This window comes from Cynocephalus volans, chromosome 1 (genome assembly GCF_027409185.1).
Source record: "Cynocephalus volans isolate mCynVol1 chromosome 1, mCynVol1.pri, whole genome shotgun sequence".
Classification (NCBI taxonomy): Eukaryota; Metazoa; Chordata; class Mammalia; order Dermoptera; family Cynocephalidae; genus Cynocephalus; species Cynocephalus volans.
Window position 1 is genome coordinate 248521396 of NC_084460.1, and position 17256 is coordinate 248538651.

Consider the following 17256-nt stretch of genomic DNA (forward strand, 5'->3'; position numbering starts at 1 on the left):
TCTCTATAATGAGAACTACAAACCACTCCTGAGAGAAATTAGAGAGGATACAAGAAGATGGAAAGATATTCCATGCTCTTGGATTGGAAGAATCAACATAGTGAAAATGTCCATCCTACCCAAAGTGATATACAAATTCAATGCAATCCCCATCAAAATTCCAAAGACATTTTTCTCAGAAATGGAAAAAACTATTCAGACATTTATATGGAACAATAAAAGACCACGCATAGCCAAAGCAATGCTGAGCAAAAAAAATAAAGCTGGAGGCATAACACTACCTGACTTTAAGCTATACTAAAAAAAAAATTACCAAAACAGTATGGTACTGGCATAAAAACAGACACACTGACCAATGGAATAGAATAGAGAATCCAGAAATCAACCCACACACTTACTGTCAGCTGATCTTTGACAAAGGCACCAAGCCTATTCACTGGGGAAGGGACTGCCTCTTCAGCAAATGGTGCTGGGATAACTGGATATCCATATGCAGGAGAATGAAACTAGATCCATACCTCTCACCGTATACTAAAATCAACTCAAAATGGATTAAGGATTTAAATTTACACCCTGAAACAATAAAACTTCTTAAAGAAAACATAGGAGAAACACTTCAGGAAATAGGACTGGGCACAGACTTCATGAATACGACCCCAAAAGCACGGGCAACCAAAGGAAAAATAAACAAATCGGATTATATCAAACTAAAAAGCTTCTGCACAGCAAAAGAAACATTTAACAGAGTTAAAAGACAACCAACAGAGTGGGAGAAAATATTTGCAAAATATACATCTGACAAAGGATTAATATCCAGAATATATAAGGAACTCAAACAACTTTACAAGAAGAAAACAAGCAACCCAATTAAAAAATGGGCAAAAGAGCTAAGTAGGCATTTCTCTAAGGAAGATATACAAATGGCCAACAGACATATGAAAAAATGCTCAACATCACTGAGCATCCGGGAAATGCAAATCAAAACCACACTGAGATACCATCTAACCCCAGTTAGGATGGCTAAAATCCAAAAGACTATGAACGATAAATGCTGGCGAGGCTGCGGAGAAAAAGGAACTCACATACATTGTTGGTGGGACTGCAAAATGGTGCAGCCTCTATGGAAAATGGTATGGAGGTTCCTCAAACAATTGCAGATAGATCTACCATACGACCCAGCTATCCCACTGTTGGGAATATACCCAGAGGAATGGAAATCATCAAGTCGAAGGTATACCTGTTCCCCAATGTTTATCGCAGCACTCTTTACAATAGCCAAGAGTTGGAACCTGCCCAAATGCCCATCATCAGATGAGTGGATACGGAAAATGTGGTACATCTACACAATGGAATACTACTCAGCTATAAAAACGAATGAAATACTGCCATTTGCAACAACATGGATGGACCTTGAGAGAATTATATTAAGTGAAACAAGTCAGGCACAGAAAGAGAAATACCACATGTTCTCACTTATTGGTGGGAGCTAAAAATTAATATATAAATTCGCACACACACACACACACACACACACACACATACACAAACCGGGGGGGGGGAGAAGATATAACAACCACAATTATTTGAAGTTGATACGACAAGCAAACAGAAAGGACATTGTTGGGGGGGAGGGGGGGAGGGAGAAGGGAGAGAGGTTTTGGTGATGGGGAGCAATAATCAGCTACAATGTGTATCGACAAAATAAAATTTAAAAAATAAATAAATAAAAATTTTTTTTTAAAAAAAGAATGAATAAATAAATTTAATAAAGTTGTAGGATACAAAATCAACATACAAAAGTCACTAGTGTTTGTATATATTTACAATAAACTATTTGAAGAAGGGATCGAGAAAACAATTCCGTTTACAATAGCTACCAAAAAAATTTTTTAGGAATAAATTTAACTAAGGAGGTGAAAGACTTCTACACTGAAAACAATAAAACACTGGTGAAATAAATTGAGGACACAAATAAATAGAAAGATAGATTCCCATGTACGTGAATTGGAAGAATTATTATCATTAAAATGTCCATACTGCCCAAAGCAGTCTACAGATTGAGTGCAATTCCTCTCAAAATACCAATGACTTTTTTCACAGAAATACAAGAAACAATTCTAAAATTTGTATGGAACTACAAAAGACTTTAAGTATCCAAAGCTATCTTGAGCAGAAAGAAAAAAACTGAAGGCATCACACTACCTAACTTCAAAAAATACTACAAAGCTATAGAAATCAAAACAGCATGGAACTAGCAAAGAACAAAGAAAAAAGAAAGAAAGAAAGAAAACAGACATATTGACCAATAAAACAGAATACAGAATCTAGAAATAAACCCAAGTATTTTTAGTCAACTGATTTTAAACAAAATTGTCAAGTAAATGCAATGGAGGAAAGAAAAACAGTCTCTTCAATAAATGGTGTTTGGAGAACTGAATATCCACATACAAAAGAATGAAAATAGACTCTCATTTCACACCATATACAAAAATCAAGTCAAAATAAATTAAAGATGTAAACATAAGATCTGAAACTATAAACCTACTAGAAGAAAACAAAGGGAAAAAGCTCCATGCCATTGGTCTGGATGACTTTCTGGAAATGAACTCCAATGCACAGGCAACAAAAGCAAAAATATACACATGGTATTACATCAAACTAGAAAGCTTCTACACAGAAAAGGAAGCCAACAGAGTAAAGAGACAACATGCAGAATGGGAGAAAATATTTGCAAGTTACACAGCTCATAAGGAGTTAATATACAAAATATACAAGGAACTGAACTCAATAGCAAGAAAACAAACAAAAAAACTGATTAAAAAATGGGCAAAGGACTTTGCTATAGGTTAAACGTGTCCCCCATATGTTCACGCGTTAGAAACTTGATCCCCATCGCAACAGTGTTAAGGTGAGAAATTTGATAATAGTATTTGAAAGGTGGGGCCTTGAGAGGTGATTGGACTAAAGGACTCTGTTCTCATGAACAGATTAACCTATTCATGGACTAAGGAGTTAATGTTTAAGTGGGTTATCACAGGTGTGGATGGTGGTGTTATAAGCAGAGCATATGAAAGAGCTCTTGCCATTCTTGCCATCCAGTAATCTGTGTTGCCATGGGACCCTGTAGAGAGTTTCCACCTTGAAAAAGGTCCTCACCAGATGCGTCACCTGGACTGTGGAATTCCCAGCCTTCCAAACTGTAAGAAATAAATTTCATTTCTTTATGAATTACCCAGTTTTAGGTGTTCTGGTATAAGCAACAGAAAACAGACATGAGTAGACATTTCTCCAAAGAGGACATACAAATGACAACAGATACATGAAAAAATGTTCAACATCACTAATCATCAGGGAAATGCAAATTAAAACCCCAGTGAGGTATCACCTCAGCCCTGTTAGAATGGCTATTATCAAAAAGATGAAAGATAACAAGTGTTGGCAAGGATGTGGAGAAACGGAATACTTACACACTGTTGGTGGGAATGTAAATTGGTACAGCCAGTATGGAAAACCATATGGACGTTCTTCAAACAATTAAAAATAGAAGTATCATATGATCCGGTAATCACATGATTGGGTATATATCCAAAGTAAATGAAATTGGTATGTGAAAGAGATATCTGCACTCCATGTTCACTGCAGCATTATTTACAATAGCCAAGATATGAAATCATAGCTGATATGAAATCAATCTAAGTGCCATCACCAACAGATGAATGGATAAATAAAATGTGGTATTATGCACAATGGAACACTATTTGTCTTTAAAAAAGAAGAATTTTTGACAGCATGGATGAACCTGGTGGATGTTATGCTAGGTGAAATAAGACAGGCACAGATAGGCAAATATTGCATGATCTCACTTATGTGTGGAATCTAAAAAAGTCAAAGTCATAGAAGCAGAATGGTAGTTACCAGGGTCTGGGGGTCTGGGAGACAGACTGGGGAGATGTTGGCCAGAGGATACTAAATTTCAGTTAAGAGGAAGTTTGAGAGATCTATTGTACAATATGGTAACTATAGCTACTAACCACGTATTGTAAACTTGAAAATTGTTAAGAAAGTAGATTTTAAGTGTTCTAACCACAAAAAAGTGGTATGTGAGGTAATACATATGTTAATTAGCTTGATTTAGCCATTCCACAATGTACAGATATTTCAAAACATCATGTTGTACATGATAAATACATACAATTTTTGTCAATTGAAAAATAAATAAAAATAGAGAATATTAAAACACTAATTAACAGAAATACATAAATTAAAAAAAAAATTGTTGACTCTCAGGGTCCACTCCAGACATACTGAATCAGAGTCTGCAATTTTAAAAATCCCCGGGTGATTTGTGTGCACACTGACTTGGTGAGGCGCTCCTCTAGAACGTGTGGTCCATTGATCAGCAACATCAACATTACCTAGGAGCTCGTTAAAAATGCAAATTCCTGGGGTCCACCTCCAATGCATGAAATCAGAATGTGTGTTTGTCGAGAAGGGACCCAGGTTTCTGTGTTGTAGCAAGTTCTCAAGGTGATTCCCATGCACCCTAAGGTTGAGGACAAGTAGTCTAGAAACCTGTTCCTCAGTGGATCTTTACCCAAGCCTTTCCAATGATCTTTTGGCACTCTACAGCTTGCCCTTTTGCCATCTAATTGCTAATTAATATGGAATGGGTGGGGAAAAAAGAGAAAACCAATCTATTTCACTTCTCAATCAGATTTATGATAAAGGTTTTGGAGGAGCCCACATAATTAGAGATATTTAGGATTATCATTGGATTACAGTACTCCATGAAACACATTTCCTCCATTACCATGGTTAATTAGGAGTAGACCAGAAAAGCATTCCTCTAGAAAGGCTATTAAAAAGCATAATGTAATGTTGTTATGTGCAAAAGAGAATGACATATATCATGACTCAAGAAAATAAGGACCATTTATTCTCCATGAGTTTGAAGTTTGCTGAGTATGCCCAAGCACAAATCGTTTTAGAGTGCTAGAGTTGGCTTTTTAAATTTTTATGTTCTCTCAGGCTTTGCAACTTTGCAATTTTTCCTTAATTCTGCAGAAATTGGCAGTGATAACAGGGGACCAAAAGTCAGAAAATTATTTTAGTCATCTTCTATTCATTAATCTGTACTTCAGTCTTTAAATGTGTTTTCTTATACTCTGAAGAAAAAAGGAAAGTTCATGAGAAAGTGTATGCAGAATTGTAAAACTATATGTTGTACTATATTTTTGTTTGGTTAATCTGAAAGATGGATCACATTTCATTGCAGGAAACTAGTCTATTTGAAAAGATGTCTACATGCCAAAAGAACATGCTGCTCACATAAATAATAACAATGTAATTTGAACGTTCTCACAAAAGCTATAAATGTTCTACCTCAAGGTAAACATTTTAATTAAACTGAAAAGTCATTTTTCTTAACATTACCAGCAACTTTGCCCACTCTCCCCTTCCCCAGACCTGCTCAAATGTACCAAATACAAAAAATAAGGACAGAGGTAGCAGCTCATGTAAAGCATGACTGATGAAACACCAGAATGTACGGAGGCAAAAAAGAGAGAAAAAAAATTGTCCTTGGAAGTGCAGGCACTTCTGCAGAACAATTAACTTAATTAACCAGACGCCATGAATATTCATAAGGCTGTTAATGTCTTCCACATCCAAACAGATAAATGTGATGTAATGACTTCCTAGCCAAGCATATCTAAAATTCTCATGAAAACGGCACCTACTCTTTGGTTCTTTGCCTGAAATATCATAGAAATTAACAGTCCCTCGGCAATATTTTATTCTTCTCAAATTAATTGGAAAGCATGAATTTATTTATGTGAACTCTGTAGGAATATATGGCTCACAGCCATCAGTATGTGGATTGAGCCTTGTTTTACAACAACTGGATTGCTTTTTTATTTTTATGTCTTCTAAGGCTTTTTTTCTCCATTGCTCCCACCCCCTTTAATCAGAATTTCTGTGTATAGCTCCTTAGCACCTGTTCCCATAGCAACAAACATCATTCCTAATAGCCAGCAGTTCAAATACAGGCTTCCCCACATCTGATCCATTTGAGTCTGACCATAATTCAGCAGCTTAGTCTGTTGGCTCAGTGGAGTAATTTACTAAACACTCTCTCTCTGGGTGTCTCACTCCAGGAGGCAAACGGCTTCAAAGGCAGACTGTCTCCTCATGTTCAGCTTGGAAACTTCCTGCCTACTTCTTGTTCCCATTCTCTAGCAAAAGCCCCGGCTGGGCATAGAGTCGTCAAATTAAATACATCCCACACATGACGTTCTTTTCCTATTAAATGGAATTAGTAAGCAGGAACTCTCATACAATGACCAGAGTTTTGGCAGTACATTGTATCTTCTAAACAAAAAGTGTTAAAATGTCATTTTTACAAATATCCATTGATTATATAGAATGCTTTCAAAATCAGAAATATGCTTAGAAATGATAGTAGTGATAAAATTCAATGCTATTATTTTATAAAATGAGTTACATATTAAAAAGATAAGCATAACCACCAGTTTTTGTTGCTAACTTCCCACTTTATGTCAAATGCATACCTGTGGGGACACCCATCCTTCCACTTTTGATGCATGACAGTTAATGAATGACCTCAGGAATTTAAGTACTAATGAAGAGAAATAGTGACCTAAACACATCCACTCTGCATAGAGGATAATATTGGAAAGGTTCCACCGTTACAGTCAGAACTACTAAAATGACATGAAAAGTCAAAAAACAAAATGACATGAAAAAATGGTCCAAAATGCATCCTTTTTTTCTCTTTGAGTCAAGGTTTCTTTTGTCATCTTCTACTGAGAAATCATTACAGGTTTTTCTATACATGCTTTGTAATCATCAGGATAGATTAGAATATCTCCTTTTAAACTCTTGCTTTTATGAAAGACTTTATACTCTAAAAGGCATTTGGATATATTTTATTCAGTCAATTTAACAACACTAAGTATACTTAAATCCTTACTAAATGAATGGGGTTATAAATTGAATGTTGAATTTTTTTTCAACCATGTGTATTATTTTCTATTTTCATAAAGACAAATAATGTTTCTGCTTTTCTTTTGGCAATAATAATGTGTGACGTTTTTTAAACAAAAAAATTAATTTCCTCCACTATTGATTATTTAAAAGATAATTTGGGATGAGTGAATCACATAACTTAATAAACTTGTGAAAGATGTTTTCCTTTTTTCTGGACAACAGTGTTGCTCTAATTGCTCTTCCTGGCACTGATCTCTAATTTCTCCTGCCCCCTTCCCCTAAACACTCTGCATCTTGCTGCACAATGAGTCCTAGAACAAGCTCCTATCGGGTTGCTTCCTTGCTCTGAAACATCCCATTGCTCCCTATTGCTTATCAACTACAATTCAGAGCCTTTCCTGCGGCATCAGGAGCCTCCTTGGTTTGGCCTATTTAGATAGTGTTCTCTCCCATTGAATGGCCTGCTTTCTATTTCTCAAATACTCCTGGGTTTTGCCTTTGCGTTTATTATTTTTGCAGCCAAGAAAATAACTCATTCTTTTCAGGCCGCATCTTATCCTTTTAGGGCCTAATTTAAGTGTTGTTTACTATATAAAGTCTTCACATTCATTCAATAAATTTTACGGAGCACTCATTGTGTCATGTTTTATTTTAGCTGCTGGAGATACGGCAGTGAAGAAACACAGAAAAAGCCCTGCTCTTAGATAGCTCACCCTCTATCACCTTAATCCTCCTTCCAGTCAGAATTAATTATTTTGGTGTTCTCAGGGTTATCTGTTTATACTTCAATTACGTGATTTATCACCTTTCACCTCATAGGACATCGTTAGTAGCTTGAATGGAGTGACCCTGTTTTAAAACTTCTTATCTGGTACTGTGTAACCATTAGACCTTTTTATGGGAAAGCAGAATAATAATCTTAAGTATTGATTGTTTACCCATGTATTAAACCCTTTGTACATACCATCTAATTTAGTACAATACCTTATAATAATGTGAATATTATATATGTTATCCCTATTATATAGATTAGAAAAATGAGACTCACAGAGATCAAATGAACAAATGTTCAAAATCTCACATTTGCTAGGAGAGATGCCAAATGTCAAGCTTGAAACCTTTGGATTCAAAGTCTGTACGTTTAACTCTGTGTTACACTGTCTAGGTTAGGAAGAAAGGGAAAGATGCAGGAGGGTCAATTTAGCAAATCTGTGGCCACTTCCTTGCCTGCTGGTATTAATCCGAGTGGCAGCTGTGCTCTGACAGGAGTCAGGATTTGGTCTGTTTCCATCCCCGCGTTCTTCTGGGCTCTAAGGAGCAAAGCATGGGCTATTTCACTAGCAGATCCATCTCCACCAACACAGACAACACTAGAAAAAAGAAACCAAGCAAAAGAATGCAAAACTTCAAAATAGTTGGTAAGAATTCATGAAATCTAGACTTCAAAATATTTTTCAAATCTTAGTCCATGTGCATAATTACTCAGACACTTTCAAACATGTTAATATGAGTGAGTGAGTAAGAAAACAGAGCTCTGAACAGAGAAAGTTTACTTCATAAATATAATACCTAGATGATCCCCCATAGACAAAATATTTTCAAGTGAGTTAAGAGGTAGTAAAACATTTGAACATGTTAACTCACATCTGACCTGTATTTTGCTCTGTTTAGATCCAAAAGCATATCATTCTCATTTTGTTTAAGGTAATAATACTGATGTCTGCAATTCATTTAACTAACAACAAAATCCTGCTAATTCTCAATAAAGCTCTGAAAAGACAGATAGCAATAAAAATCATGTAAAATATGAAGCCTTAATTTAAAAAACTACTAATTATCATTAGTATATGAATGTAGTAATCGTCAACCTGATCTGGTTTTCATCTTGACATTACTGCTATATGACATTTCTAAATTTAACTTTATTGCCCTTTGACCTTAGATAGTACTGCTAATAATTTTTTTTTAAGACTCCATGGTAAGTAGATTACAGAAGGGGGTGGAAATCCATGAAAGTAATACGTAAGATATCAGAAATTCGTTTCAGAATCACTTGTATTTAAAAAATGCAAAATAATCTAAGTATCAAAATATCATTAATTCACCCAAAAGGAGGAGGATTTTGCATATTGAAAGGAAACGTCACAACTCATGGCCTACGAGTGTCCGGCAGGAATGAAAGAGTATGCTCATGCCTATAGGGGCAGCAGCTTCTTAGCCACGGCTCACTCACATCATGGGGAGGCCCAGCAGAAACTGACCTTCTGATTTTTCTAAAGAAGATAGAGATTCTGCTTTTAGGGTGATTCTCCTAATTTGTAAATAATAGCAACTGGCATTCAATGCATTTAAAAACTCTATGTGTCAGATAAAACAGCCTATGAGCCATAATCAGCAGGGGTTACTGGTTCCCGAAGCTTAGGAAACACTAGAGGGTGGTGACCAGAGGCTGAAAGCACCTTTTCTATCAATCCCTCCAACTTCATCTCAACTTTCTAGTCCCTTCATGTAGCTGAGGCTCCAAATAGCCTGGGAAATCCAGATCCTCTCTGGTTAGAAGAGGCTCAGGATGTGACCCAGGTCATTTTTGGTTAGTTGTATTATTTTTTTAACATCTGAACTAATTCTGGGAGTTTACAATTTGGCCACCTATTCAAGGAAAAGGGATAATATCTACTGAGGACACACTATACAAGGGTACATCAAAAAGTTCATGGAAAAATAGAATTAAAAGATAATACAAATCTTTCCATGAAGTTTTTGGGAAGTACCCTTGTATGTCAGACAATATATCTTACTCTTTTCTATTAAATCCTCAGAATTCTCTGAGGCATTAGCCTCATCTTTATAAATGGGGAAACCAAAGTTTAATATGAACTTGCCTGTTTGATTTCAAAAATCTCCGTGAGATTTCTAAACATTCTATGAACTTAAGCATAACTTCTAATCCATGTCTGTCTATAGGCTGACATATGTATGTGACCTAAAAGGACCACATAAAAATCATTTTAAAAACCAAACAAAACATCTAATTTAGCATCAAAAAACGTAACTCTTACATATATAGGATCGCAACACTTGACTCCTGGAATTTTGCATCTAGTTATAGCATCGTGTTAACTCATGGCTGGAGTTAGTAGAGATGGCCTTTTATGAACATGCTCTGCTACAAAAACCTTTGTCATTCTGTGTTAAATCTTTTAAAACTAGCACAAATTATGATAATTATAATTATGATAATAAGGTAACATTGAGTGAATAATTACCCTGTTTATCGGGCACTATTCTCAGCACTCACCATGTATTAACTCATGTAATTTGAAGAGTAACTGAAGGCAATAGATACTATTACTTTCAATTTATAGATTAGAAAACTAAAGCATAGAAAGATTAAGTAAATTTTCCAAGGTAATACCATTAGTGATAGAACAGGGTTTTAAAATAAGAAAATTTGGCCTTTGAGACTGCACTATTACTCAAAATATATTATACTCAATGAAAAGTTTTTTTATGAGAAGTTTACTGTTTGGAAAATCAGTAGAAACAATGTGAAATTGAACGAGTTAGGAAGGAATATATTTACTTATGTTGACAACTACTAGATTATTAAGATCATGTCTAGGTATAAATATTCAACATAGGAAATATGCTCAATACAAAAGTATCACAAGAGTCTGGATACTACAAGAAAAAAAATCAATCTTTTATAATGAGTTAATTTAACCACACTTACAAGTTACTCTAAAACATAAACCTTACAGTAACTAATCTTTTGCACATGGTAAATCTTATGTTTTCAGAATAAGTAAACTCCTTCTTGCCATGGGCCCAAGGAGAATGATTCTGTATAGAAGAGTAAAACTGGGGGCTAATATTTTATTTCCATTTTTAAAAAGTGATAAGAAAGATATTTTTAAATGGGTGTTTGTGTATTTATCTGTCAACAAATATCATCTTTGAAATATTGAATACATTATTGGGTTTTCAATTTAGACTTTTTCTTTTTGGAAAAGAGTTAGGGTTTTTTTTTTTTTTTTTTTACCTTACTAAGTAATACAGATATCATGGTCAATCTGATAAAATGTCTATATTAGCCAAATAATTTCTAGGTTATTGTGGGTCTAGTTAATGGTTAAATAACCCAAAAATAAAATAAAATAAAATACAACAAAACTGTGTAATTCAATAAATTTTTTTAAAAAACACTATGAAACAAATAGCAAAGAATTAGTATATTTACAATTGCAGAAAAGCCACACATTTAACTATATTCACACTTATAAATGCAATCATTACTGCTTCAAGTTTTTGCAGCTACTATTACTCTTTTCTTTGCCTTTACAAACTTCCTATTCATGCCCAGTATTAGTACGGGTCAATATGGAATCTAAAGCTCCTGCAAGCTTTAGCAGTGGATCTGAGTGTTTGCTAGAACACACTGGAGTGGGGCACCAACTGTCCTGAGTACTGACACACTGTTTCTGTTGACATTAGAAATATGTCACAATGTGTCTTCATAAAAACATATGTAATTCATTTTTTAAAACTCCAAAATCTTAGCAAATAGCATTTCTTAAACATTTTTTTTTTTTTTAACCAAATGACTTTGCTTTATGGAATATCCTACATGGAATCTTTCTTGGATCTTAACCTCTCTAGCCTGTGTCTAGAAACCAAACTACTATGTGATTTCCTAATTACGTTCCATCAATAATTCCACTAGAGTCAGGAAGACATGTCTCAAGCTAAAGTTCATAAAGGAATGTGCACCTGTCTCTCCACAAAATGGCATAGCATCTTGGGGTTACCTTATCTTATCCTTAAATCTTTTCTATACATTTCTCAAAAAGTGCTCTTATACCCACTTTTTGAATAGGCTCAGGGATAGGAAACCCACCAAAGTAGAATATTCCATTTTCAAGCAAATTCTACTCGTTAGAGAAACTCTTTTGGAGTGCCTAGAGAAACTATTTCCATTGTTCTCACATACCTCTCTATGTATAGTGACTAAGTATAGTGACTTAAAATTACCATTTTATTAAGATAATTATCCCAACCACCATAACAGCTCCTACTGGAAAAACTGAACCCATGGAAATAAATTAGCTATTTAAAGGATCTTAGAACACAAATGACTTTCAATAGAAATTTTAAATTATTATAAGTTCAAAATAAATTAGCATGCTGTAGTGTTTTGAAACAGTTAAATTATGAAACTCAATTCATATAATGGTTAGGCCAAACTATTCGGTTTTAAAAATGTGGGTAATAAATGAAGAAACTATATATTTTTTAGCACCTCACTGAAAAATAACACCACCTGCCATAAGAAATAAAAAAGAACTAAATATGTTCAGGTAAAGAGAAAAACATTACTAGACTGCTCTTGAGTAATAGTCTTCATTTTGCAAAATTATTTTAATCCTTGTCATAGTATAACTACCAACAGAACACATTTATGGATACCACACTCAGCAGAATGCTTCATAATGCTGGTAGGCAAGACCAGGTTTAGTATCTGTAATATCTGTTATTCTCATTATTTATATAATCGAGTTTTGAAGCAAGGACTCATTTGCAATGCAGCTACCCTCATATACTCATGAGCTCTGGCTCAGGACTATGCAGCATATTAAAGTAGGTAGTCAATGGGCATGATTCTCCTGATTACTTTTTTCCTAAATGCAGCCCATTAATCCTTCTGTCTACTGATAATTATAAAGTTCTGAAGTAATCTCCTACCTCATACTCTTAATTCTCAATACTTAAAATATTATTGCCATTTATAATTAAATTTACTCCTCTCAATTTTGGTTACATAACTCCCTTCCCTATCACATCTAATAGTTCTCTGGGAAGTTAAAGCTTTTCACTTGGTGAAAGTGCAGACCCAACTGCCTGTCCTGACCTTATGGGTTTTTTATTGCCCCCTGCCCATTACCAAGTGACAAAAGTAATTCACATACTTGCCAACTTTTTAAATTCTCAAATATCCACCCTTACAGAAACCCCCCCCTAAAGGAATACAGTAAGTTTTAGTCCTACACATCAATCCAGCACTTCAGCAAATTGCTTCACCTAATTTTAAAAAATAACTATTAAATTTAAATCACTTGCCTTGTTTCCTATATTTGCACGCCAGTGAGCAATCTCTGCACACTACAACAATGTATTGCAAACAACAGTTTCTGATGCCGACTGTGAATAACGCACTTACTTGGTAGTCATTAAATTATAAGATATGATTATAATTAACACATTTTATTGATTCTGAAAATAGTATCTTTGTTTTTATAAAACATCTACCCCCAATCAACCACAGCAAAATTAACCAATGGTTAGCTGTTAAAACTATCAGTAAATTTGCAAAATAGGATCACAGTATACTTATGCCATATGACCAATATAATATCTTCCATTAATGCTTTTCTAGATAATCACATGGTAAAAACCAAGAATTACGGATACAACTGTATGCACATTAGGTAAATATAGGGCGGTACATTGTGAGTACTTAGATTTCTCCTTTTGCTTTCCCATGCCAGATCCTGAGAGGTAGAGGACCATGTAATATTACTATCATTAATCATTACATAGATATGAACAGAGCCTAATTACATACAACACAAATATTTAAAAATTATAAGTCACAAATATATGGCTAAAAACTAATAAAAACATGTAATAACACAAGCTATACGATTCACATAGAATAATAGTATAACCTACCCATCAAATCCCTGGAGTTCGCATTCCTCAAGTAGTGACAGAGCGTGCCCTTCATATTCTGTTACTATTAAAAAACACACACACAAAAAGTGAAATTTTAAACAATGACCTACTCTTTTTTAATTTGGTTTGGCAAAATAATATGATAAACATATGGTCAGGTCATAAAACAACATTTAACCTTGAATATTTATATTTTAATCAAGGGAAAGAGGAAGAAGCGTTAGCTGCTTGATGTGTTTTATAGCTTTATGGAAAAGAGGGTCATATGTTTGTTTGAACTATGTAAGTCACTTGGGGATATCCCACTCATAGTGGTTAGTGAATTTATCTTGGTGCCTGTGTAGTGTTCTCTAAATAAGGCACATTTCCTCTAAATCAGAAGCTTGGGAGCAGCACTATTTTCAAAATAAGGCATATTAGTTGGCATCGAACAGTCAATGTTAAATCGTTTTGGCAACCTTACATGAATAAATTAGTTAAAAGGTTAGTGTCAGATTTACATACCAGAAAAATGTGTATCTGGAACTGCCAGACTAAAAAGAGGAGGAGTTGGATGTGAAAATAGGAAGTAAAGCCAACACCAATAACAAGAGACCCAAACGTGAAGAGCAGGGTGGCACACAGGCCCACTAGAGCCCGGATCCTCCGAGGAAATAAATCTGTCACTCTGTATCGCTGTCTCCACAGTCACTGATGCCCTATGTAGTATTGCAAATGCCAGTGAAGACAGGATAAACGGGCACACTGCAGATGGCACCAAGCATCACAACCACATTTAGCATTTTCTAGAGCAGCTCTGCCAGAAGAGACAGCCCAGCTGTATCCACCCATCAAAGATTTCTGCTGACTGACATGACACTGCAGATGGATTTTTTGTGTAAGAATGTGCATCATTATATGCAAGATTACATTAATCTTTCATGCCTGTCTGTCCCTGGTGCCAGCATAGTTCAAGCTTTTCCTACAACGTTTTTAGATATTGTTAAAAATTATTAGTCTTGGTGTCTAAAAGAATCATTCTGCATCCAGCAGTGTTACATTGTAATTCTCCCAAAGCTCATTCAAAATGCCGTTAACAACCACATGAATAAAACTTCTCTATATTAAATTCTAATCAGAAGAAAGCTATAATAAAATCAAACATAAAATATTAATATTAATAAAGTTGGAAGGTTAAGTTATAAAAGATGTGTTCTTATCATTCATTTATAACCACAGCAAGTAGCTGCAACCTTAAAATGCAAAATAATAAAATGTCTTATATACACACATGAAAAATAATTAAGGACATTCTGAAGAAATATTTACACTGTGAATCAGTCTATCAAGTCTTGCTTTTATACCAAAGCTTACTTTGGTAAAGCTTTTTGAATCCATTACAAAATTAGCTTTAAAATTATGTTATGGCTGGAAGCTATTTTTGTTTATAAAAAATTAAAAGTCTATTTTTTCCTTTGATCTTGTGGGTGGAATTTGACTATACTCTAATGCAAACTAAGAATAGTAATTTTTGAAGTGACATTGTAAAAGTTAAATAAAATCACTGATCTGGAACAAAAAGACAGAAAAAATAAAAGAAACCTGACTACCACATGTATAAGATATATTAGCAGAATGAATAAAACAAAGTCTTTGGCTTCAGGGAGTTTACATTCTGGAAATAGACAATATACATTAATTAAAAATGAACATATAATATGAAGTAGTAGTAAGTGATTATAAAGAAAGATATTGTAAGGCAAAAGGAGAAAGAATGATCTGGACTATTATTTAGGTGCAGTAGAAAGAATCAAAATATGTATTTACTCTGGCTATAGTGGGCTCTGGAATCAAAGACAGCTAGATTCAAATCATCCTACTCCAAATAAACATAGAGTGGACTGCTAGGCAAATGCAATTTCAAAAATGTAACTTAGCCTCTTCTTCCCTCTACTTTCCTTTTCCTTTGAGATTGCTACTCTGTCTCCCCCTTTCTATATAAGAGATTTAGAGTCTCCACAGTTTAAAGGCCTTTGAAAACAGTTCCCATTGCTGGAAGCCCCACCCACCCCAGCCTTCAGTGTAAAATTTACTTCCTCATGAAGACAAGAGTAATATCTTGAAGTTGATATTGAATGTTCATGAGGAAATAGACCGAAATCAAATCAGATGAGATTTCATTTGGACATCAAGAAACAGTTCTTGGTCTGGTGATAAAATTGTGTTGTGGGATAGAATACCAAGATGTCATTTTCTTCCTGTCCTATAGTACTTCAAACATAGTAAGCTCAAGATGGAATCCATCAGGCCCACCTTCAAATATACTGTCTCTCAAATATATTGCTCTTTTTGTGTTCATCATCCACTCCCCAAGACAGGAAAATGAGTTCTCCCTAGATTATCCTCTCCTGCACTCTCCAGCCACTCCATGGTGAACGCCAGTTGTGTCTGTCTTTAGGCTGTGCTGCAGTGGCCCTCCTACACTCCTCACAGCCAAAGCCTAGACCTGGTCACTACCATCTCTGTCCAGTCTCCCCACAACCTCTCTCCCTCTCTAGCCAGGATGACTTTTTTCATATTTAATCATATCACCTTCCTACAGAAACCCACTGATGACTCTTCATTGTCCCCAGGGATAAAGTTCCAACTTCCTGATGCACATCTGAGTGTTGGGAACAGGTTTGGCCATATACACCAGCAATTATTATTAGAGGGTAATAAAAAGAACCACTCATTGAGAATTATTTTTCTCTCTACTGGATATGATGCATGAATACTTAATATGCAAATTTTTACTAAAATGGAGGTAAAAATGGAAACAGTAACACCTCGGTCTACTAGCATCTTTTGGGATACAGTTTTATCAGGTTGCCTAGCTTTCTGCTGGGTGAGATCAGGAATGGTGAGAGGCCTTTCCGAGAAATGGAAGGCTTCACATAGAGCCATAATGACCCAAAGAGAAACAATACAAAGAGACATGGTAAAAGGGTCAAAAATTAGAAGCATGATGCTAGAAGAAAAAAGAAAAGGATAGTGACAAGCCCCACTTTATTGACAATTCTGCCCAGGAGGTAAAATTACATGGCACTCTCATGGGCCCTGCGCTGGCAGAGATCAAGATTGCATTCAAAGAAGTGTCTTTGACCATGAAAATGATAATGACCATGATAAAATCTAGCAGTTTGTTAATACAGAGAATGACTAAAAGAGATGGATGTGCTTATCATGAAAAGAGAGATTAAGGGCAGACAGAATATCTGTCTTCAAATATCTTAATGATTCATACACTAGATGAGACATTTATTTTGTTTTACTACAAAAGAAAACATTAACTCTAGTAGATAGAAATTACAAAGAGGCACATGTAAGCTCACAAATTCTCTGTTTGGCAGTTTATGTCTAGCACAAAAGGCAGTTGGCCACAGGTGCAGTTGGACTTGCAATCTAACCAATACACCTGACTGACCAAGCTAGGTGACCTTGGGCTGAATCAGCCCAGAAGAAAAGTCACCTCTTTGTAAGTCAGTACAGAGGAGG

At 35.1% G+C, this 17256-nt stretch overlaps 1 protein-coding gene across 1 annotated transcript in view; it reads right to left on the reverse strand.

Moving 5' to 3' along the window:
- The window catches only part of CERKL (ceramide kinase like), a 120851-nt gene that overhangs the window by 17897 nt on the left and 85698 nt on the right, over nucleotides 1-17256 (reverse strand). Inside the window, exons 4-5 of the mRNA XM_063085928.1 lie at nucleotides 13738-13801; nucleotides 8236-8378 (exon numbers count right to left, since the gene is read on the reverse strand). Of these exons, the coding sequence (XP_062941998.1) occupies nucleotides 8236-8378; nucleotides 13738-13801 (207 nt within the window). The remainder of the gene's footprint in view (nucleotides 1-8235; nucleotides 8379-13737; nucleotides 13802-17256) is intronic.